Here is a 25,863-nt window from a genome sequence, read left to right on the forward strand (position 1 = left end):
TCAACATGAAGGTAGTAATAATTTTTATTTCTGTTTTTATTGTTTTTATTTTTTTATTTCATTCACTTTATTTTTTATTTTTTTCGATTATTTCATTATTTTACTTTTTTTTTTTTTTACTCTGCTTGCCTTATTTTTTCACCATAAAATAATTTTTTGAAAAATATGAAAAACCGCTGACTGATGAAAAGAAAAGGAAATTCATTGTTGAACGTTTTATTCCAAGCAGCTCCGTTTACAATGAAATAACATTTTTCCACAATAAAGTTGAAGGTATCTGTAACATCTACAACCAACGCCTAGCTAAATATACATTATAAAAAGGCTCATAGGAAATATTTCTCTTTCAAAAAGTACGCGTCAATTTCTGTCGTTTACGGATAAAGGAAATGAAATGCATTACTCAATGAAAAAAAAAAAAATACAAATCGCTCAAAAATAGTTTTTCCCTCTAAATCAGCATGACAATATTTTTTAATAATTTTGAAATTAAAACTGGATTTTCAAAATTCAAAACTCTGAAAAGGAAAATAGCTTTTTAAATACATTATAGAAAAGATTTGCCCCATACCATTTACAACACAATAAGACGAAAACTATTTCAAATGTATTTGTGCATAGCTGACATTTTATGCATATAATCAATAACCATATCAACATGATATACATTTACATACACAACAATATCAAATGCATATTAACGACAAATAGAAAGACCGTGAGCTTAACATAAGCCTGCCTTTGAATCTTCTCTAACTAATAATCAATCTGAATCACTAATGAACATGGAAGAAGTCTAAATGAACTCGAAGTTCATCGTCGTCCCTTGCAGCTGTCAAGCCAAAATCTGATCGGTTTTGCCAATACAAAAGGAGACATTACTTCTGCAAAAAAAGACTTTCATTACCTTTTATCGCAACACAAGTTTTAACTCGATGCATATCCTAATACTTGTGTTGCGCAGATTTTGGCAAAAGTGGTCAGAATTGGCTTGTATACAGGACAGAAAATAAGGTTTACCAAATCCTTTTGTTCGCTTGTGGGTTATTTCTCCTAACTATTTACATTCGTCGGAACTCCTAACAATTGCTGCAGGTCACTTATATCTGCTTCTCTGATAATAGAAAGGATTTTCGACTGGTCACAAAAATATTATATATAGATAATTCCATTCCTTTTCTCTGGTACTAGAAAGTATTTTCGATTAGCCACAAAAATATTATATATAGATAATTCCATTCCTTTGTATGATAATACACACTTTATCCCAGGCATAAATTCTTGTGTTTATTTTAGTTATGTTAGTTTTGCGTATGATAGCCAACACATTTCATTTTAATAGAAACGTTAAAATAGAAAATTAAAAACAACAAAGACGCAAGATGCTCTGGTAAATTAAAAGATTTTTGAAAGATCAAATTTCAGAGATTTGCCAAGGTTGTCAAGGATATATAAACGTTCGACAGTCATTTTCAAATTTCTGAATTATTCCCAACAATATAAGCACATTTCAAAGCAAGATATTTATTTATTCTATCAGCCCCTCTGTTTCCTATTTAAAATTCAGCACCAAACTTTGTGCGCTTTCAGAAATGAATCAGTTATATTCTTATCTGTAAGTCACTTGCCTTGCAGTTTCACAAAGCCCCTTATCCCTTGTTCAAAAGATGAATAGGCGTATAAACAAAAAACACCCTTAGTGACGTAAGTACATAACATGCTACATGTTATGTAAAGGTCAACTAAACAGCATTGGTAAAGAAAACTTTCTAATTACCTAAATGTTTTTTATCAAAACTTTAATTACACAAAAAACAGAAATTTCCAGGCTGAACGAACTGATTTTGGAAATGTTGGGTTAATGATAATATGAGCTGAAAATCATTGTCGAAAAATAACGTAAAACATTATAATTACATTTCACTCGCACCATCTTTTATGCTCTGCAAAGGAAATCTCGTGAGATGCAATTTTACAGACAGCAAACTAAGCTTAGGATTTGTGGCATGTACCTTGAACTGTAGTTGAAAGCTTTGGAGTTATTTGTATTATTACACCTTTTTTCTTCATTTGAAGCTGTAAGTAAAGCAAAAACGTGACTGATTTAATCAATTGACAATTTTTAAAACGTAAGAGGCCTTCAGGGAACTCATAATAAAATGTAGATAAATGGCATATAACCAGTTCAGTAAATGTATTGTGCCATCTAGATTAGTCCAAAATTAATTCTTTTAACACTAGTAATAGTTTTCAACGGCAATTTTTGTAATAAAGAGCCTCATGAGCATGGAATTCCAGCAGATATAAGCCACCCCAGCCTCACACAGCGATACCAAAAACCCTTCTACGCCTACAAGGTCACAAGGTCATCTCTTTCCTTGCTTGGCCTACTGCCCTCTCTCAGTAGCTATAAAAATATCGGCTCCCCGATGAAACCAGTCATCGAGGCGTTACAAAAGTCTCCATATCAAATGGAAAGAGCAACGAAAAGCGCTTCGCCGTCCAGAGAAAAGGACTTCCAGAGAGCCAAGGTTTCCTGCTTAGCTCCAACAAGGCAACTTGGGGGACAAAATCGCGGTTTTCTTAGTCTACGTTTCCTGAAGAAAATAAACCTCCGACACCTTGAATGTGTCGACCCATTTAACTACTCGTTTGTGTCGTACAAGTACGATTTCTTTCTAGGCGATTGCAACCATCAAAAACGAATATATTCCTCGTATAAAAGATATATATACACTGAAGGGTCCCGTGTCTGTTACCCGGTTTGATGAATGCAGATTTAGGTTGGAGTTTCAAAAGCTATCTTACCCGTGAAAATCATTTAATCTTATTCTTTTCCTTAAGTTATCGAAATCATAAGACTAACTAAAGACTATTATGTAAAAGTATTGTTCTAAAATTGCTATGCTTCATTTTTTTTTCGCAAGAAAGGTGTTTGAAGGAACATACAAGAATAAGTAGCGGGTTAACTTACATATCTGCCAAGAAAACGAACTAATTCCATTATACACACAAAGATATTACATATTGCAATAAAATTTGTTAAAAGAAGATTATCCTCTTAAACTCAATTTCTGAACAACCACTTTGTGTAAAAATTTAGCGAAATAACGCAGGCAGTTACATTAATTAAGGGAAATTAGGAATGACTGATCCGTCTCCGGTACACGGATAAAGACATCCATTCATTTGCCAAGTATCTGTGATTTGCTTATTATCGGGAAAATTAGGCGGGGATGACAAAACCTTAGGATTCCGAACACATTCCGGATCACGTGAAGAGATAAAACCGAATCTGTTTTAATGATCCACATTCCATCGGGCAGGTGACAGACGCGTAAACCCAAACAAAACAGTTTTACCAAGAGATGAATTATGTACATTTTCAATGCGTTCACATGTAATGTGTGATTTGTATGTGGTAACAATGACTGACTTCGTGGCTATGGCACATTCTGAAGACTTATTTACACACGAAAGATGTCATTCAATGTGCTTTTGTTGATGATGAAACGTGAACTGCAGGCTAGTCAATGTCCCACAGGTTCAATGAATGACTCGTGATGGCGCAAAACTAACTAAAAAAAATGTCATAAAAAGTTTCACGAACTTTCGTTCTTCACGAATGAGCAATGATTTAACAATCTTTTGCAGTAGTCTTTTGGCTCCAGAAACACTAAAGTACACGATTTGCATAAAAGAATACACTTTGCATCTCACGAACATAACACCAAGTTGAAATCTATGTCCTTTACGGTATACAGAACAACATCAAGGGAATAATAACACATATTCACATCTAGGTGTTGAGTTTCGAATGCTGACACAATTCCTACGTATTGCTTTATGGAAAATATCTAAAAAGACATCGATATATCACGTGAACAAATATTTGCGGCATGCTTGATAATAACACCGAATATAGAAAGAGTGAAGATTTTTTTCGCCTTCTCCAAAGTCCCAGTGCTAATCCGCCTCATGTCTGGAGAACTCAGAGAACCCACATGCCTGCTGCAGTCAGAGTGCCTTCTCCACACTACTGTATTTTAAAACATGTCATAAACACGTCGGTAGCTTATCGCACAGATATTATAAACAGGTTGGACAGATGTTCATGATCTAATGGTGCTTCTGACCAGTGCAGTGCTTCAAACGATTATCCAGTTTTGGCCAAAGGTTCGCTCTCCTCTTACGGTCGTTGACTTATTGTCAACTTGTTTGCGATATGTAAAAGATAAGTTGCCACCGTTTGTTTATAACATATTTTACTGCGGCGTGGACGCACCCTAAAAGATGTGGGTAATTCATCTTACCCAAGTTGAAACATCACCGCTCACACAGAGTACAAATGTAGCTTTCTTGTTTCATTAAGTGATACTTTCAATCTTTCTCATAATTGTATTTGGTGTTTGGGTCCCCTGTATTGCTAATAAGGGGGCAATCACACAGCAATAAAATATGTCATAATCTCTAGGCGATAACTTATCGCATACACATTACAAACAGGCTGGATACAAGTCAGCGACTTGTTGGTGGACCTAACCAACGCATCATACGATTATCTAGCATTTGCCAAAAATGCTTTCTCTCCTAACAGTTGTTGACTTGTAATCAACTTGTTTGTGATATGTACGCAATATGTTGCCGACATGTGTTCATGACATATTTTACAGTTGTGTGGATGCACCCTAAGACTTCACCACGATTTAGCAACGACGCCGTCACTCGTTGGAAATTCTCCCTTTCACTATATCCTAACAACGCGTACTCCTGTGTCCTTATCTTGGCGTACCCTAAAATCTACTGACACAATTCATGACACACAAAGTGATGGTAAATGTGTTAGAATAACGGTAGGTAATCTAACGAACAACTATTTTAAATCAAAATTCAGATGTGGATTCAGGGAAATCATGAATCCTCAAAACCTAGCATTCCTTCCTTTATTCAAAGGATTCACAAAATGTAAAGCTTCATTTACCTTGTTGTACAATTCTTGGATTTTTTCACAGCCATCATTGAAAAGCTTGACATTGCATCAAATCAGAATTTATTCTTTTTTTGTGACGTTTTATATTTACCGGAAAAAATCGATTTTTTGTGATATCTATTCCACTAGAGGCGCTAGTGGCCTTACGCAGGTTTAAGTAATCTTTAGCTATGCAACAATTGGCGGTCTGTAGTATCAAAAGGCTAAGAAAAACGTCGACGCTTTGGAGCAGAAAAAAAAAAAACAGCTCAAGCTGAAGAGGTATTTTGGGACGGCTCGAGCGCCCCGTTCAGAACGGCGTCGGTGATCATGATCTCGTTCTCGTTCTCCTCGTCGTTCGTTTCTCCCGGATGGACGTCTATCTGGTGCATCATCCGGTACCTCTGGACCACCCTGCTCCACTTGATGACGTTCTCTATCCTTTTCACGCCCTGGGGACCTTCCATGTTGCTCAGAGGCACCAGATTTTCTGAAAGAAAGTGAAGTGGTTTAGCACAAGATCGAGAGAATTAGTGTTAAGTGGAAAATAGTGTCATCGTAAAATGGAAAGACAGCTCTATGACTGTTCCTGCAACATTTTCTAAAGATGGACATTCTGGGGAACGTAGACAGTAATGTAGCCGATTTTTAAGAAAGCTCCGAATGCGAAACTCAGTGAAGAAAGGAACCACAGCCTGTCTAATGCTTCATTTGTATGATCCGAATCTAATCGAAAAGTTCTTGCCACTCATCATCATTATCTGCATGAAGAAAACCACCAATATAATTCAAATGTAAACACGGGAGACTTGAATACAATTGCGCAAGTAGCCAAAAAAATAGTAAAAGTCAAGCTTTATTCATATTTCTTAAGTCGATAAACTAAAAATGAGGCCCACCTCTTTCTTTTTATTCATAATCTACGTAAGTTCTTAGGCAACAAAATTTATCTAAGGAAGATTTTAAATGCCGGATGGCCAAAGGTTAAATCCTCCCTCATAACACTTCCATATTATTATAATTTTTCTAACAAATTCCTGACCAGATGGAAGTCATTTCCAGAAAGTGTTAGGGCGAGCTCAATGCCTTTGGAGTCCTGCAAACGTCTGGCAAACTTCCAACTGTTTCCTGTGACGTTCGACGAAAGAGATCTCGCTAAACATCATATTTTCTGGGAAACGTTTCCACGAAACTATTGGTGATGTGATCAAACGGTTACTGTTTTGTTTGAGTCAAAAGACTGCTAAACGACATGACCTCAAGTATTTTTTGAAAGAAATCATAAAAAGCTGTGATTGTTAACAGGATAAAAATAGCCATGATACTTTGATATTCGTAACTGAACGCATGAGTGTTTAAAATGCTTCCCTTGATTAGTTGTTGCCTGAAGTAAAACAATCCATAAATTTCAAGGTACACCACTCCATTTTGACCTTGGTATCAGCATTGTTCATGATCTTGAAGGACCTACTTTAGCTTATAATTTGGGGATTTTCCATTAATTCAGAATCCTACCCCGCATATGCTCTGTGTTTCAAGTTTCTGAACTCATTTTAAAACGGAATTTTCACTCTCAATGTCACTCGTTATTTCAGAAGAATAATAGTCATTGTGAATTTAATATCAAGACTTTGCATTAGATCACAATGAAGATTTTCCGTCGCTTCAGAAATGAGAGATGCTTTAGTTGTTAGGAAATTGTAAGAAACACTACTAACCTGTGCTCTGAGGCATTATGCTGGTCTTACTTCGAGATCTCATCTTTTTGATCCATCCGCCTCCAGCCTCGTTCTTCGCCTCAGACGAATGCGGATCCTCAGGGCGACCCTCTGTTCGCATATATTCCATGGCTTGGTCAGAGCACAAGTTGCCTGCAGGGATGACAAGTCATAATACAAGGGTGGTTATACGTCTTTTATTATCATTTGAGGCAGTACAGCCACTCCATAACTTTTGTTCTCTGCTTGAGAGAAATCGTGCTTTCCATACTGCTTTAAGTGCATAACTTGAAGGCAATTTGAATTCTCACAGCAACTCATAAAGTTATTACCTAGATTTGCAAAAGGCATTGGTCTTTTTTTTACGAAAATGCAGTGTATGCTAATCCCCTAATTAAAATCTGCAGCAAAGCTCAACCTCCATATGATACAAATGGCACGATTCAGAATTCCTTCAGTGACAACGCAACCCTCACTGACTTACATCTGAACTTGAAGATAGCAATAATATATACGATGAATTTCACTAGAAGATTAAGGGGAGATGGCGTCCCAGAGGTTCTGCTCATATCACGAATCAACTTAGCCAAGCCGAATTTCCATTCCGTGTCGCTCTTCGCTTGAATCCTCTGATAGGTATCGGACATCATAGCAATCAAGAGATTGATGAGAACCACTACTGTCACCATTTGGTAGATGCCGAACACGATCTGTTGGGTAGAATGTTTTGTCAGTAGAGATCGTATTCGACTGCAAGAAACGCTAGCTATGATTAGGCCTTTGTGTACTGCTCTGGTTGCTGGAAATTAACATAGATAAAGAGAGAAATTGAGAGAAATATGAAATGAGTAAGAAAGCATTATGCATCAGTTAAGAATAACTGGCCAAAGATTATTGATATTAGCAATTAGTGAACAGATGAAAGCAGACGATGGCGTTATTCTCTCCTAATCACAGAGACCCTGTTACAATGACAAACCCCCGTAGGAGGGTAGTGCTATCAGTGCACCTTGCGCGTTGCACTGACGGCATTATTACTTGAGGTTCTTTGCAGCGTCCCTACCTGCAACCTTTTTCATTCCTCTTACTGTACCTCCATTCATATTCTTTCTTCCATCTTACTATACCTCCATATTCTTTCTTCCATTTTACTTTCCACCTTCTTCTAACAATTGTGTCACAGTGCAACTGCGAGGTTTTCCTCCTGTTACACCTTTGAAACATTTTACTCCCAGTGTCCCTTTCAGTGCCGAATGACCTCATAGACCCCAGTCTTGGCCGTCGACCTAAATTATATATATAATCCAAAATGCCAAGCAGCTTTCTTTTCCGTAGGCGAGACTTTCAGGTTTATTTTGTGTGGTTCTGCGCCCCTCCATAATTTCCTCAGCTCATTTTGAATATGTGACTGATTATAAAACTTCCCTGTATTTCCTTCTACAGTATCTGTCTACATACTTATCTATCTCAATCTCCCTTTTAGGAAATGACGATCAATTCTGTATTTTTTTACAGAAAGATCAATTTTCTTCTGGATACCGCCACCAGATTTTCTTGAGTTGAAAATTAAGTCTTAATTCTTGTGGAAAGACTCTGGAAAATGAGGACCTTAATGCTATGGTGTTAACATGGATTTTGCAATTTGTTGTCAGTTTATACACTGAACTATGAATGGGAATAACAATTCGATGTAGAATATTGAAATTTCATTGATTATTATTATTATTATTATTATTATTATTATTATTATTATTATTATTATTATTATTATTATTATTATTATTATTATTATTATAATGTACCATACGTTTATTTGTAAATGTGTATGTTTCACTCAATAACACCTGTGGTATAGATAATGATATTATTTTAATATGCCGCAGCGACAAATAATGTCATATTTTTAGCTGTACAAGAGCTTTAAGTATGTAAACAGAAGTGTGACAGTACCACATGAAAAAGATGAGGTGCTAATTCTGAAATTGTTAAGTTTACACATCTTTCTGAAACTGTCAGCGTTGTAAATTTCCTTGTCATTGATGTCAATATTAATCATAATATTCCAGTGATTGTTAAATCTGTGATTCTTGTTTCCTTTAACAAGTGTTGATACAACATCTCATTTTACCCATGAACCATTTAATTAGCCATTACTAATTCTGAATTAGGTGCAACAAAGTGAGACTATTTCTGTCCAAACTTTTTCATCATTATTTAATGGATTATTATTCATTCAGTCTATGGCCTCAAGTTCATTCATGAAAAATAGATTTTTTTGTTGCAACCCCTATTCTCCTATAATGTGGACCATTTCTAAATTTTGTTCTTTCTAGTAACCAAATGCGTAAAATTTATTTTTCACTTCATTTGTGTATTTATCTTGGCTTTATTGATTTTTCCTGAAATTTACCATTATTTTAGATAGGTTATTAAACTAATTTTATCATCTTTAAAACAGATTTGTGAAGCTGGTCCTTTTCCTGAGTTCATTTCTAAATTTTGTCTATAGGCATTTATTTTTAGCTCATTTTGTATTTATCCAAGTTTATTGATTTTTTTTAATTTCCAAATTTTGAACTGACAACTTTTATCATCTTTGGTATGTATGTATGGTTGTTTTCCTGAGTTATATATATATATATATATGTTTGGATCTATTTATATTTAATTTCCAAATTCTGAATACTTTTGTACACATACACACACACATATATATATACATATATATATGTATATATGTGTATGTATGTATCCACACACACATATGTATGTTGTATGCATATACACATATATATATATATATATATCCACACATATATATATATATATATATATATATATATATATATATATATATATATATATACAACATAGATAACGTTTTCTATCTGTACACAGTGTGCGTATGGAGATGCGTATTGCAACATGTGTTTAGACTATGACGCAAATACAGTAGAAGCCTGTCAGTCATCTCTTAAGAATTTATTTACTATCCAAATTCTGAACTTACTTTCACATATATATATATATATACATATATATATATATATATATATATATATATATATATATATATATACAGTATATATGTATGCATATACACATATATATATGTACGCGAGCAAGCATGTGCGTACGTGTATTTGCTACATAGGTAACGCTTTTTATCTGTATACAGTGTGCGTATGGAGGTGCGTATTTCAATATGTGTTTAGACTATGAAGCAAATAGAAGCCTGTTAGTCTTCTCTTATGAATGTTTCCTTATATCCCACACATACCAGAATGCAGATATTTGGGTACTTTAGTAAGTGCAGACTAATAAGATGAAAGGTTCTTTGAACATGTGTGTAAGAGTGCGCTTTATCTATCGTCACACAAACAAGCAAACTTGCCAGAAACTCGGAAATGGAAATGCATTAGCGTTCTTGCAAGCAAAACAAAAGTCGGGGGAGTATTATTCAGATTAAAAGAACTTGCAAGCCAGTTCATCTCGTCAAAAGTGACCCCGTCTTCCGAACATCGTTTCAGACCTATCTTGGCAAAAAGGGTCAATTTTGGTTACTTGTAACACGAATGACTGATTTTATTAACCTCACTGGAGCTCTACGTGTTTTAAGTACTATGAATTATCTTTATAGCTTTTGGGAATGGAAGTCAGACTTCCTCATTTCAAAGAGGTAAGACGATTCAAGAAAATATTTTCGTTCTAAAATGTAGGTAGCTGTTATGGAATATAGAAGCCCTTTGTTGGCCGAGTCGTTTGAGCTTCAGACTGTCACTCGATGGGCCGGAGTTCAATTCCCGCGGCCGGCTGATGAAGAGTTAGAGGAATTTATTTCTGGTGATAGAAATTCATTTCTCACTATAATGTGGTTCGGATTCCACAATAAGCTGTAGGTCCCGTTGCTAAGTAACCAAATGGTTCTTAGCCACGTAAAATAAGTCTAATCCTTCGGGCCAGCCCTAGGAGAGCTGTTAATCAGCTCAGTAGTCAGGTAAAACTAAGGTATACTTATGGAATATAGAGTTTTGGCCAAGGACAACCGCTGAGATGGGACTTAGGAAGTCATTCAGGGTTGAAATGGAAACTGAGAGTCGAAAGGTTTTAAAGGTGTAAGAAGAGGAAAACCTCGCAGTTGCACTATGAAATAATTGTTAGGAGAGGGTGGAGAGTAAGATGGAAGAAAGAGAATATGAACATAGGCACAGTAAAAGGAATGAAAGGGGCTGCAGCTAAAGGCCGAAGGGGCACTGCAGAGAACTTTAGGTAATTCCTACAGTGCACCGCATGAGATGCACTGACGGCACTACCCAACTACTGGGAGGTAGCTATTATGTACTTTATAAGCACGCCGTATACCAGTCAAGGTGATTTCCAAACAATAACTTACGCCATGAATAAATGACGAACTTTATTTTAAGATGCACCTCTTAACCATAGAGGGTATATACCTGGAGTTGAGCTCTATATGCCAGTACTACGCAGTTCGGTGGTCTTCCACCAGAGCGGTGCTGCAAAGCCTTGCGGCCATCTTTAAAGGTCTGGTAACCCGCAAATTAAACAGGGCTTATATACTCGTATATGTATATATACTGTATATATATAAATATATATATAGTATATATATCTATATATATACATACATATATATGTATATATATATATATATATATATATATATATATATATATATATATATATATATATATATATATGTATATATATATATATGTATATATATATACAGAGAGAGAGAGAGAGAGAGAGAGAGAGAGAGAGAGAATAGATTCCTCCCATCAAACTGGAGCAAATGGCTCCGTCAGCCTGAATGTCCTTATCAGCCCCAACCCTGAAGAAAGATGAAGAATAGAAGAAGCAGTAAGAAAAAAAAAATAATGCGTCTTATCCCCGAAGGAGGCTAGAAAGACTAGCCCTGTAAAGAATGGAAAGTTATAAAAATAAGTCAAGAAAAAGAAACAGTTCCTGGTTTTCGTCGCGACAAGGAAGAGATTGTCATCAGACCGCTCTATTTCAGCGTCACCGACTTCCCTCCAGTTCTCTTGAAAAATGTTTAGGTTTTACTAATAAATGTGAGACAGAGAGAGAGAGAGAGAGAGAGAGAGAGAGAGAGAGAGAGAGAGAGATTTTCGATTGAGTGAGAGAGAAAGGGAGAGAATATTGCAGAAAAACTAAGGGAAATGATAAAATTCATCAGATAAAAACTGAAATGGTTCATGATTGCATCAAAATAAAGAGAGAGAGAGAGAGAGAGAGAGAGAGAGAGAGAGAGAGAGAGAGAGAGAGTGAGAGATTTAAGAAAACATAAAGGAAATAGTGAAATTCATCTGATAAAAACTGAAATAGTTCGAGGTTGCCTCAAAACAGAAGAGAAATTTAGAGAGAGAGAGAGATTACTGAAAATTTAAGGGAAATGATAAAATTCCCCTGATAAAAACCGAAATAGTGTTAGGTTGCGTAAAAATAGAGAGAGAGAGAGAGAGAGAGAGAGAGAGAGAGAGAGAGAGAGAGAGAGAAAATATTATAAAAAAATTAGAGGAAATTAAAAAAATTCATTCAATCAAAACTAAAAAGGTTCAAGATTGCATCAAACAAATGAGAGAGAGAGAGAGAGAGAGAGAGAGAGAGAGAGAGAGAGAGAGAGAGAGAGAGAGAGAGAGAGAGAGAGAGAGAGTGAAATTAAAGGAAATAATGAAATTCATCTGATAAAAAAATGAAATAGTTACCGATTGCATCAAGAGAGAGAGAGAGAGAGAGATTAAAGAAAATTTAAAGGAAATAATAAAATCTATCTGATAAAAACTGAAATAGTTTGAGATTGCACCAAAACAGAGAGAGAGAGAAAGATTACAGAAAAATTAAAGGAAATTATAAAATTCGCCTAATAAAAACCGGATAGTATCAGGTTACGTCAGAGAGAGAGAGAGAGACAGACAGGACATAGACAGAAATTCATCTGAAATTAAAAATGAAATTCAGTTCCAGATTGCATCAGAAAGAGAAAGAGAGAGAGAGAAAAAGAAAGACTAAAGGAAATAAAGGAAATAATAAAATTTATCTGATAAAAACTGAAATAGTTTGAGATTGCATCAAAATAGAGAGAAATTTAGAGAGAGAGAGAGAGATTACAGAAAAATTGAAGATGCTTAAATTCATCTGATAAAAACTAAAATAGGTCCAGATTGCATCAAAATAAAGATAGAGAGAGAGAGAGAGAGAGAGAGAGAGAGAGAGAGAGAGAAGGAAATGATAAAATTCATCTGATAAAAACTAATATAGTTACAGATTGCATCAAAATAAAAAGAGAGAGAGAGAGAGAGAGAGAGAGAGACGTTCTTGACATCGAGGGAAAAGACGAAACGAAGAGCATCAAAGGTTTTCAGGGGAATGTTTCCGATAAATGGAGGAAGGAGGAAAAGGGAATGTTTGGGGCTTCACCAGAAAGGAAGCGATAGGGTAGTCTCCTGAAGGAGGGAAATGATTGTGCCTCGTGAGAGAATTGTTTCTTGGGTACCCAATGAATTATACAGGACGCCTGAACAACACCTCTCATTAGTACTAGGCTTTAACATTAGGATACAACACAGCTATACCAATATATATACCAATATATATACATATATACATATATATATATATATATATATATATATATATATATATATATATATATATATATATATATATTTATTTATATTGAAGCGCCAGAAGAAATTGGTCAACGAAGTGGAGCCTGTACACCTTGTAAGGCAAATAAGAATCCAGCCAAGTTTGCCACAACAACTGGGGATGGATTAAGAAGTTAAATTATACAATACCCAGAAGGAAAAATTTGGCAGAGAAAAAACGGGAAATGAACAAAAAAGAGGAAAACTGCCTGTTTGTACCCTCAAGCACAGTCCAAGGTTGGATAACAAGGTTTGCATTCAGAGTAATCTTCTCTTGGAAAGGCTGCCTACCATGGCTGAAGAATCCCTTCCACTCACTGGTTTGATTTCGGAGTGTTCTTCTCCCAGAAGCGTTGCTTCCAGAGGTTAAAGGGTCTCTTCTACCCTAAGTCGTGTAGGCAGGGACGTCACACCCTGAAGAATGTTGCTAAGGAAAACTCACATTTAACGAAACAATGTAAACAATGTATATATATATATATATATATATATATATATATATATATATATATATATATATATATATATATATATATATATATATATATATATATATATATATATATATATATATAATATAAAATATAAGATAAAAAGAAGAAACGGAAACACTGGAGTGCTGCGAGGCCTTTCGACGCTAGGTCCTTTACTTAGCAGTCTGCTGAGTAAAGGACCTGTCGTCGAAAGGCCTCGCAGCACACCAGTGTTTCCGCAGGCTGCTAAGTAAAGGACCTAGCGTCGAAAGGCCTCGCAGCACTCCAGTGTTTTCGTTTCCTTCGTGGATTTTATCTTTATTTATATATTCATCACGTTCCATATTTTCGTGATTCAGTTATACATACAGTATATATATATATATATATATATATATATATATATATATATATATATATATATATATATATATATATATATATATATATATATATATATTGCTATCAAAGGGACATCCAGGAGAAGACATACATGTATCATATCACACTATTATTGCCGACGGCATTTAGCAATGTCACATTGCATCATCAAGGCTAAACTGAGCTAAAAAGAAGTTTCTTTTTAGCTCAGTTTAGACTTGATGAGGTAATGTGACATTGTTAAATAATAAACTGTGATATGATATACGTATGCCTTTTCCTAGATGCTCCCCTTGATTGCAACTAAGAAGCCTATTGACCAGACCTAAAATTACTTAATAATTGGTGTCTCTCATTAAATCTGCTTTATAAACAACTGAATAAAATCGTTAAGAGCCTCATATCTGTGCATACAAAATGGAATTAATAAAGCAATAGCATTTTACCTTATATATAATAAACGCTAGTATGCATGCTTATTCATTTATTCATACACACACACACACACACACATATATATATATATATATATATATATATATATATATATATATATATATATATATATATATATATATATATATGTGTGTGTGTGTGTGTGTGTGTGTGTGTGTGTGTGTGAATGAATGAATGAGCATGAATACTAGCGTTTATTATATATAAGGTAAAATGCTATTGCTTCATTAATTCCATTTTGTATGCGCAGATATGAGGCTCTTAACGATTTTTTCAGTGGTTTATAAAGCAGATTTAATGAGAGACACCAATAATTAAGTAATTTTAGGTCTGGTCAGTATTTTTAGAGTCTAGATTCCAAGTCCATTTCTAGAAACATGTACAAGAGACAAATTCTTTTCCCCTGGAATCTTATTTCGCCTGAACTGAAGACTTCAGCACTTTTCTCAAATCATATTTTGGAAAATTGTCTTTTTCTCCTTTTTTATTCTGGTTTCCGTTAGAAATAGAAGGAAAGGTACCATGTTTCCAGTATGGGAACGTTTGTGCACAATTGTTGGCTATGAATCTTTTTGGATCAGTGTTATTGTTTATAAAGGGAGTGATAAGGAAAATTGAAAGCAAAAATAAGGACCTCTCCTCGAATAACGAATGCCCAAAGAAGAAAAATGAAGAATGGGAGGATGCCATGATTAAGAAAGAAAAGGATATCGAATAACTGAAGGACTTCCTCGTTCGCCAAGAAACAGAACATGAAAAGAACAAAGGAAAAATACTCGAAGTGGAAGATAAATAAAAAATGTGAATGAGGTCTACATCGCCTATCTCGAGGAAAAGGTAAAGGCCCATGAAGTGGAGAGAAAGAAGATGAGGGAAGAGCTGGAAGGACGCCTGCGAGCCTCACGCCAAGAAGTTCATGTTCCTCGAGCAAGAAATGGCGCTCTTGACAACAGTCTTGGAAAATAGGTCCAGAGGGATAATTTAAGTGTCCAGTCGAAGGTCCAGAAGCTGGACGATCGAACTCTGTCTCTCTAACGGGGCTTGGCTGAGAAGGAACCGCAAATTGTCTCGTCGAAGGAAAAGCTCAGCGATGAAAGCGGAGGAAGTCCAGAGGAAGAAGAAACAAAGCAGGAGGAACAAACCCCGACAAGTTTAGCAGGACTGGAGGATTCTGACTGGCCTCTTGTTGACTCTGCTGTTGACTCTCCTACAGTAGGGATCCCATCTCATTATGATAATAGTAATAATAATAATTATGAGGATTTTGGGCCTCATCCTTGAAGTTCTAGGACCCTCTCCAGGCCTGCTTCCCCAGCCTGGCAGGATACCTGCCTTCCTCCGAGATAGCAGCCTCTGGGTCGGACCCTTCCCTTCAAGGCTGCCCTCAAGAGACTGGCCAGCCTTGGGGGCTTTTGGGTCTCATCCTTGAAGTTTTGGGGCCCTCTCCAGGCCTACTTCCCCAGCCTGGCAGGATACCTGCCTTCCTCCAAGGAAGCAGCCTCTGGGTCGGACCTTTCCTTCAAGGCTGCCCTCAAGAGACTGGCCAGCCTTGGGGCCTTTTGGGGCCCATCCTTGAGGGGCTGGGCCCTCTCCAGGTCTGCTTCCCCAGCCTGGCAGGATACCTGCCTTCCTCCAAGGAAGCAGCCTCTGGGTCGGGCCCTTCCCTTCAAGGCTGCCCTCAAGAGACTGGCGAGCCTTGGGGCTTTTGGGGCCTCATCCTTGAGGGTTTTGGGCCCTCTCCAGGCCCGCTTCCCCAGCCTGGCAGGATACCTGCCTTCTTCCAAGGAAGCAGCCTCTGGGTCAGACCCTTCCCTTCAAGGCTGCCCTCAAGAGACTGGCCAGCCTGGTTGGGCTTTTGGGCCTCATCCTTGAAGTTTCTGGGCCCTCTCCAGGCCCGCTTCCCCAGCCTGGCAGGATACCTGCCTTCCTCCGAGGAAGCAGCCTCTGGGTCAGACCCTTCCCTTCAAGGCTGCCCTCAAGAGACTGGCGAGCCTTGGGGGCTTTTGGGCCTCATCCTTGAAGTTTTTGGGCCCTCTCCAGGCCCGCTTCCCCAGCCTGGCAGGATACCTGCCTTCCTCCGAGGAAGCAGCCTCTGGTTCGGACCCTTCCCTTCAAGGCTGCCCTCAAGAGACTGGCCAGCCTTGGGGGCTTTTGGGACTCATCCTTGAGGGTTTTGGGCCCTCTTCAGGCCCGCTTCCCCCAGCCTGGCAGGATACCTGCCTTCCTCCGAGGAGCAGCCTCTGGGCCGGACCCTTCCTTCAAGGCTGCCCTCAAAAGACTGGCGAGCCTTTGGGGCTTTGGGGCCCATCCTTGAAGGGGGTTTGGGCCCTCTCAGGCCCCTTCCCCAGACCTTTCCGAGGAAGCAGCCCTGGGTCGGACCATATTCTTTGCTTTCTCTTACCCAACTTTTCAAATATGACACTTGCTCTCTCTGAAGGCTTCCAGACGATTTGAAGCATCTCATAGATTGTTCCTGGAGACTTTGGAGTTTGGTGCATGCACGAATGGCATTTCTCTTTTCTTCCAGGAGCTGGAGACTGAAGGATTCCAAAATGTCTTCAAGGAAAATCCCGAAGGTTTCAGATCATTTTAACGAGTCGTCTTCTGTAATCTTATGGGATTCCCTCTTACTGAAATATATAGATATCTCCTGATGACGAGAGAAGACTTCTGGGTATTCTTGAAGATGTCTTCATGACTCCAGGATCCTTTAAAGCAGTCTTCAGCTCCTGAAGCATTCCTGGAGAATACAATGGGCATTTCCAAAGGCTTCAGTGCCTCTGGAATTCATCTCCAAGAACTTAGGTTTATTCATTTCCAAAACATGGGCCTCCCCACAGAATTCTTCGAAGCCTTTTGTCTCCGATTTCTTCTCCATAAAACTCTGCTCTTGAGTATTGTGCTAGAAAACCAAAGGCTACAGAGCCTGGAGATTGCCTTGAAGCCTTAGGAAGCCCCAGAAGCCTCCGGAATTCCCAGAAACCTTCAGAATTCCCAGATTCCCTACTGTCACCCCTGGGATGACAAGAATGATCAAACAAGATCCACTTGGAACATAGAGGGTATATACCTGGAGTTGCGATCTCTATACCAGCACTACATAGTTCGGTGGTCTTCCACCAGGGCAGCACTGCAAAGCCTTGCAGCCATCTTTAAATGTCTGGTAACCCGCAAATTGAACAGGGCTTAGTGTGATTGTGAATTTTTTTTATCGTTAATGTTTAATAAGTGTTTAGTGAATGTTTATGAGTAAGTGTTAGTGAATGTTTAGTTTAAGGTTTAGTGAATGTTTTGTGAATGTTAGTGAATGTTTAATGTGTAAGTATTCAGTGAATGTTCAGTGAGTGTTTAGGGTTTAGTGAATGTTTAGTGAATGTTAGTGAATGTTTATTGTGTAAGTATTCAGTGAATGTTTAGTGAGTCTTAAGGGTTTAGCAAATGTTTTGTGAATGTTAGTGATGTTTATTGTGTGAATATTCAGTGAATGTTTAGTGAGTGTTTAAGGCTTAGTGAATGATTTGTGAATGTTAGTGAATGTTTAGTGTGTAAGTATTCAGTGAATGTTTAGTGAATATCTTGTGAATGTTAGTGTTTAGTGAATATCTTGTGAATGTTAGTGTTTAGTGAATGTTTAGTATGTAAGTATTCAGTGAATGTTTAGTGAGTGTTTAGGGTTTAGTGAATGCTTAGTGTGTGTAAGTGTTTAGTGAGTGTTTAGGGTTTAGTGAAGGTTTAGTGCGTGTTAGTGTTCAGTGAATGTTTAGTGTGTATTTACTCAGTGAATGTTTAGTGTGTAAGTATTCAGTGAATGTTTAATGAGTGTTTATGGTTCAGTGAATGTTTTATGAATGCTAGTGTTTAGTGAATGTAGTGAATGTTTAGTGTGTAAGCATTCAGTGAATGTTTAGTGAGTGTTTAGGGTTTAGTGAATGTTTAGTGTGTGTTTAGTGTGTGTTTAGTGAGTGCTTAGGGTTTAGTGAATATTTAGTGAATATTAGTGTTTAGTGAGTGTTTAGTGTGGAAGCATTCAGTGAATGTTTAGTGATTGTTTAGGGTTTAGTGAATGTTTTGTGAATGTCAGTGTTTAGTGAATGTTTAGTAAGTATTCAGTGAATGTTTAGTGTGTAAGTGTTTCGTGAGTGTTTGATGAGGGATTAATGAATGTTTATTGACTGTTTAGTGTTTAATGAGTTTTTAGGGATTTAATGAGCATTTAAAGTTTAGTGAGTACTTAGTGTTAAATGAGTGTTTAGGGTTTAGTGAGTGTTTAGCATATAATGAGTGCTTAGTGAACGTTTTAGTATAGTAGAGTGCTTAGTGAATGTTTAGTGAATGTTTGGTGTATAGTGAGTCCTTAGTGAATGTTTAGTGTATAGTGAGTACTTAGTGAATGCTTAGTGAGTGTTTAGTGTTTAATGAATGTTTAGGATTGAGTGTTTAGTGAATGTTTACTGATTGTTTGGGGTGCAGTGAGTATTTATTGAGTGTTTAGTGTTTAATGAGTGTTTAGTGAGCGTTTAGTAAGTGCTTAGTGCGTGGTGAGTATTCGGTGAGTGCTTAGTGTTATTGAGTGTGAGTGTATAGTAAGTGTGAGTGTTTGATGAGTGCGAGTGTATAGTAAGTGAGTGTAAGTGTATAGTAAGTGTGAGTGTTTAGTGATTGTACATTACTGTTTAGTTAGTGTTTAGCGACAGTATGCAAAGAAAGTTCTGTAATTTACAGGAGCCATTTATGCTAAACACTGCTTAGATCCAAGAGCAGATGCTTAGGCCTTGACCACAAGAGTTGGAGTGCTTAGGCCAACCTGTTTTTGTAAGGTAATTTTTCGCTGTGAAATTGGGTCAAGTAATAATAATAATAATAATAATAATAATAATAATAATAATAATAATAATAATAATAATAATAATAATAATAATAATAAAGTATTGTACTATGGGCTGGACCGAGACCTTTCAATATGGCCGCCCTGGGAGCCGCCACTCCAGTGCACGCTCTGTGCTCTTAGCCTTATCGCGTGTAATGCAAATTGCCTAAACGCGAGGAAGGTTCCACTCACCTTCATTAGGCTTTGAGCCCAGGATGGATGGCTGTAGAAAGGAGGCATGTAGTCGGGTTCCACGAGACCGAAGAGAGAGAAGAAGAGCATCTCCCCCGTCTGGATTGGAGTCTGAATTGGCGCCTCTGAAAGATGTTGTTGCACATTCGTGATTTTCCTTGGAAGTTTGATACGAGCTCTGGTAAAACCTTATCTCAACGTGAATATCTGCATAATCTATTGCAAACTGTATCATAACACGAGAATTCTGAAGTTGATCAGCTTTAGAAAGTCTTAGGGATGTTCTCATAAGCTCACCTGCAGGCGGGTACCCAGACCCTACTCTCTCGGTGCTGGTGTTATTGAAGTCCGTGTACGTAGGTCTGACGGGGTTGTACAGGGCAGCCACATACATGGAAAACCCAAAGACGAAAATGCAGAGGATGATCAAGAACATGCCCAGATCAACCATCAGCTTCCCGATGATAACTGTCCAGGGGCCGAAGAGATGATGGAAGGACAAGAAGTCTAAAATCTGCACCGACGCGCACAACATCGCCAGCGCTATCATATTGTTCCTGCGAAGTAAGAACATGTTTATAAGTCATCTCAGCCGTTGCGCTTTATGATCAATTTTGAATAGCAACTTATGTGATGATTAATTACTCGAATATGACTCCCCCCTAACGACACTTCCAAATACAATAATCTTTTTTTCTGTTTTTAGTTTTAGATGACTTATTGCCGGCATAAGAATCGCAGTTTACTTATTGTAAAGTTACTGTGATAAGGAGGCAGTTTCTACCTTCACATCAAAATCAAAATAATTAGTTTTTCCTATAAACTCGTATTTTTTCAACCTAAAAGAAATTACTCAAGTATAAGAATGTTTAACCAGCTTGAAGGAAGCGATTCAATAATAATCAATTTTCCATAGATGAATCAGCATGTGTCATTTGGAAATGAACTGATCACATCTTCACAAGCGAAAATGAAAATGACTGTGGATATATAGCGACAGCCTGAAACTTTCATTAGCAGAAACGGAATAATCAGCAGATTACCTGATATATAAAAGTTCTTGTACAACCTCCACGTTATTCATATAAAAGAACGCTATAAGATGAATTAGAACTCCCAGGCCGCCTAAAACCAGCACTATAATTTTGATCCAGCCTAAACCCGCTAAGTCTCCTCGGTTGGTCAGCTCCATCACTAAATTCCCGCTAAACCACAGTAGAAGGCACCACTCGTACCTGAGGGAAACAGGAATATGTCATCGGAAAGATTCAAGTTGATTCATTAGCGATATCTTTATATCAATTGTTTTCTTGTTTTGAGCCTTCAGCTGCAGTCTTGTTGATTTTAAGTTACAATTGATTTCTGTGAATATATATGTATATATGTATGTATATATATATATATATATATATATATATATATATATATATATATATATATATATATATATATATATATAATCAGAACATAAAAACCTTTACCAATGAAAAGGTAAGCTAGAGTTCTTTATTCAACGCCAGGTGGGAGGATTTGTTACTTACCAATTCGGCATGAGATTTACGTTCTCCCATATAGGCCTCAGAGGCATGGCAACCGATATGATCATTAATATTAACATGTACATGTGAGAAACGAGGTAAGCCATGAACTTGACGACGGGGACTTCGTTGTACATGTGACCTAAGGGCATACTGTGGGAAACAAGAAGAAGAGTTAAGGAATTGGACCGCAGACCTGCAAACAAATGAAATGAGCAAATGGCTGAGTTGTTTAGTCATTTCTTCTGAAAACTACACATTGTCAAGATGACTTAATTTCTCATCAGACCTTGAGAAAACCTACGGAAGACTTACCTAAAGAATATCCAAATAGGAGGAAGAAAAAAGAAGGCGACGCCCATTGCGAAAATTTTCCACCCAGCCCATTCCAGACTCCCCATCCAGACGTCATTTAAATACCGCTGCACGGCTGGATGAGCAATCACCTACGGCGAGTAACGGTTGTTATTTCAAGGAATTACTTGAAGGCATAATCAAAAGAGCATTTTAAGGAATTACTTAAAGTCACAGTCAATAGAGCAATGTAATTCCCAGTGAATAGAGTTCTTTAACTTCGATTGTGTAGGAAACGCTTTTTAAGTTATTGTGTCTAATTTACTGGAAGATTAGACCAAAGCTTTTGAAAATATTGTGTTCCAGATACTAACTTACATAATTTTTTTTCTAATTACCGCGAATACTCTAACATAAACTTTTTAATACAAGTGTTACATTATCATACGTGGGTAGTACGTGAAAGAACTAAAACAGGTTAACCATTTCTTCATAGAGAATCGCAGCATCAGAGCCACATTCTTAATAAGATAAGGTACCTATTTATCCTTTCCTTTTCAAAGAGAACGACTGCTTAGAGAAGTGAATGTCCTATTGACACTGCCGCCTTACATTCCCTTGCATACTGTTAGTGTGGCTTCTCTAAACAGGCGTCTCTCTTTCAACGAGAAGGGAAACATACCTCTTTTTGTTCGTGCTCTATCAACGAATCCAAGAGCACGACGTTTCTGTTGTCGACCGCACGCAGGATAATACCGGGAGAGGCTGTTGCTGAAGAGATGGCGACCAACTCCGTTGCCAGAGCCTCGCAGAAGACTGAAGATTCTACCAAATCACGGCTACTCTCCTTCTCCTGAATTCATTGCAGATAAATTTAATCGTTTTCACGATGAAATATTGATGTTTTAAGAAACATTTTTGTTAAGGCAAACATTAGGGAAGGAAGCAAAGAGTAAACATAGGTGTCAATCAATTTAAGAAAAGTGACATGCTCATATTTTTGCTGCTGGTCAGAGGTGTGGGTAAGCAGTGTGACAAACGGACAATAAGAATGTCTGTGATAAATGAAAATGTTTCCTGCTTAATGTTCATTGCATATTCTATTACAAACAAACACATAGAATACCAAAACTAAAACTACCTTCTTAAAAAATTCCTTCGAGGTGCTTGATCTGTAGTGCAACTCGCTCAAGAAATGCCTCTTCAGAAAATAATATTTTATTCCATTTGAAAAATATTGTGAAAATACATGTCTAAAGATATTAACGAAATGAGGTAATGTGAGCATTTCCCTCTCTTAGCAGTGAAATAAACAACATAAAAAGAATACAAAAATATAACAGGAGAGTGAAACATGCTCTGAAGATATGCCATAATTAGGGAAGTTTTACCTTACATGTACAAACATTAAAAACTGGAGAATACGTACACGATACTAATGAAGACAATTGCTTTCCTTGTAACGGCACATCTCTCGTGGAAGAAGATTTAGCATTGCAAAATGCAGACATGGAAATCATGTGTTCGGTGCAGATATGGAACATGCATTTCATATGCAGACATCAGCATTGGTGATTCAAAAATAAAATAAGTTTAAACGTAAAACAGTAAAGAAATCATAAAATACACGTGAACAATTCTTAGAACGGCGAACGTGATTCTTTTTCATCAGGCAGAAGAAATTTAAAACATAATAATGTTGCTGCCAAAATCAAAGTGCAGAAACATTACAGAAGATAAGAACTTTCTTTACAAAGAGATGTCAGAGAAACCTTTTTAATCAGATAATAATCATTATGTTCATGTACACAGAAACAAATAAAGATGGGTTTACTGACCTTGTCGGAGAGGATAAGAAGGCTATGAGCTAATTTTGTAGCAATATCAACTGGAGCAGGAGACAGTAAAATAAACTCTTCCAAAGGTTTGTGGTCGTGTTTCTTTGCTAAGGCTGAAAGGTCCAATATAAACTGCAAAGAGAATAAACAGTACATGATCATCTGTCTATCTGTCCGTCAATCTGTCTCTCCCTGCCTCTTATCAGGAAGCTGTTTTCTCATCACCTTTGATACATTTTCCTTACAACCACTGAGCTTGATTTTGACAGCCATAGCCGACATGGCCTCCTTTCCATTTAAAAAGGTAGACCTAACTCCAGAGCAGATGGTACTCAACAAAGCCACATAAACAATGCTGACGCAAAACTAAGACGGAGAAAATCACAGATAAAATCTAAAGCTAACTTTCGTAGGGTAAAGGATGAACCCGGTCCAATCACAAACATAATTAGAGAAGTACAGGGAGGACTAAGAAGAAAAACAAAGGCCACATGTGAGTCAAAGAGAAGGAATGTTAGACCATGTTATATAGGCTATCCCAGAGCTCACAGATGATGAGCATCAGTTACCACAACGGGGCGTTGATTGCAAAGTTGCAGGTGATAGTGCTCATAATTAATGACTTGTAATAAAGATAGGTGATCTGGCACTAATCTTCTGTCCCTTGGAGCTCAACCGTCAAGAAGTGGCATTTAGTACAGACAGGCTATGAAGAACTGTAGGTTATTGAAAGCACTGACTTTTATTTCATCACGTCTCATGAAAGTCAAAGTTTTCCGTAGTATATTTACAGTTTTAAAATGTTTTTAATATATATATATATATATATATATATATATATATATATATATATATATATATATATATATATATATATATATATATACATATATATACATATATATATATATATATATATATATATACATATATATATATATATATATATATATATATATATATATATATATATATATATATGCATAGATATAATATATATATATATATATATATATATATATTTACTATATATATATTTATATATATATGTATATATCAAACATTTAAAACGTAAACTGAATGTGTATTAAAACAATCAAACATACTAACAAATGTTGCTCTATCCACATTTCTCACAATATTAACATCTATGGTTTATTTCACCAGTTATCTTAAAGATTTATATCTGTTCATCTAATATTCATCATGCTATTTCACATATCATTAAAAAGTTCATGACATAAAATCCTGTGCATTTTCCACTCTCCCTGTTTCAAGGATAATTTTTGGTCAGCTTCCTTTAAACCAAGGAATAGAATAACCAGTAGTTACAAATTTCATTTACTCTCTCTCTCTCTCTCTCTCTCTCTCTCTCTCTCTCTCTCTCTCTCTCTCTCTCTCTCTCTCTCTCTCTCTCTCTCTCTCTCTCCAACTAATGCTACCACTGCTGCTGCTATTATTCAACCCTAGGCGCCTTGTTTGGGAACCCTTTCATATCTGCTAAAATTATTCCGGTCACGGTCACCATAAATCTTATATTCAGATGAGAAGGCTGCTGTAGGTTCCTTTGCAATATCAAGATGAAGTTAGATTTTTTCAATCTACATTTGAAAAGGGCTCGAAAATACACCAACAGTTTCATTTTCCAACAAATTATAAATCCAGATACCAAATTGTCTAGATATTAGCATTCATTATCAAATACGTGCTTTGGTTTCAATGTGCTTTTCGATGAGCGCACATATTTAGTACTATGAAAATTTAATTGATACTAAGAATACTATATTGGGGTGTTTCCTTTACACTAGCGACACAGTAAAGTTAAAAGCAAATGCACAATAAAGTAACTCAAAACTGAAAAAATCTACCCAGAGAATTTGACGTAATCAAAAAGAAAAATTATCCAATACTATTTACAAATAAAGACTGCACATCCATCACTGCATTTAGTTGAAAACTGCGCCTTTAGAAACGTGGGGAAGTGACAAATTAGTTCTCAAAACGAGAGGGAAGACACTCACCTTTTTGTCCGCTAACAGCTTATAAGAATCGTGCTTCTTGTTAATGAGGTAGTTGTAGACATCGACATGTTCGTTGGACACGGCAAAGGTGATGGGCGTCTTGTCCTCGTTGGATTTGTCCTCAGGATTGGCTCCCGCCTCCACCAGGACTTTGGCCACTTCCAGATGGCCCGCTTTGGCGCTGTAGTGCAGAGGCGTCAACCCATCCTGCAAAAGTTGATTTAGTTTATGAAATTCTGATGCAATTCTTTTGATTGGCTGACAGACAGATTTACGGGACTTTGGCACAAAGCCAAGCGCGGGGGCACCTCCAGCCATTCAGCACTTCCGACAATGGAAAGGGGGAGTTGGAGTGGTTGGGCAGCAAGAAGGAAGAAAGGAGGCAGGAATGGAGGTAAAGTAAAAGAGGGTGCAGCTAGGGGCCGAA

At 37.0% G+C, this 25,863-nt stretch overlaps 1 protein-coding gene across 1 annotated transcript in view; it reads right to left on the reverse strand.

Moving 5' to 3' along the window:
• Positions 1–200: 200 nt before the first annotated feature.
• nompC (no mechanoreceptor potential C) overlaps positions 201–25,863 on the reverse strand; it is a 182,909-nt gene continuing 157,246 nt past the window's right edge. The window contains 11 exon segments of the mRNA XM_067101634.1: positions 201–5,459; positions 6,688–6,840; positions 7,172–7,397; positions 19,746–19,870; positions 20,043–20,302; positions 20,789–20,980; positions 21,287–21,436; positions 21,599–21,729; positions 22,260–22,430; positions 23,416–23,547; positions 25,437–25,643. Of these exon segments, the coding sequence (XP_066957735.1) occupies positions 5,239–5,459; positions 6,688–6,840; positions 7,172–7,397; positions 19,746–19,870; positions 20,043–20,302; positions 20,789–20,980; positions 21,287–21,436; positions 21,599–21,729; positions 22,260–22,430; positions 23,416–23,547; positions 25,437–25,643 (1,968 nt within the window). The 3' untranslated portion in view covers positions 201–5,238.

Source organism: Macrobrachium rosenbergii, chromosome 57, assembly GCF_040412425.1.
Source record: "Macrobrachium rosenbergii isolate ZJJX-2024 chromosome 57, ASM4041242v1, whole genome shotgun sequence".
Classification (NCBI taxonomy): Eukaryota; Metazoa; Arthropoda; class Malacostraca; order Decapoda; family Palaemonidae; genus Macrobrachium; species Macrobrachium rosenbergii.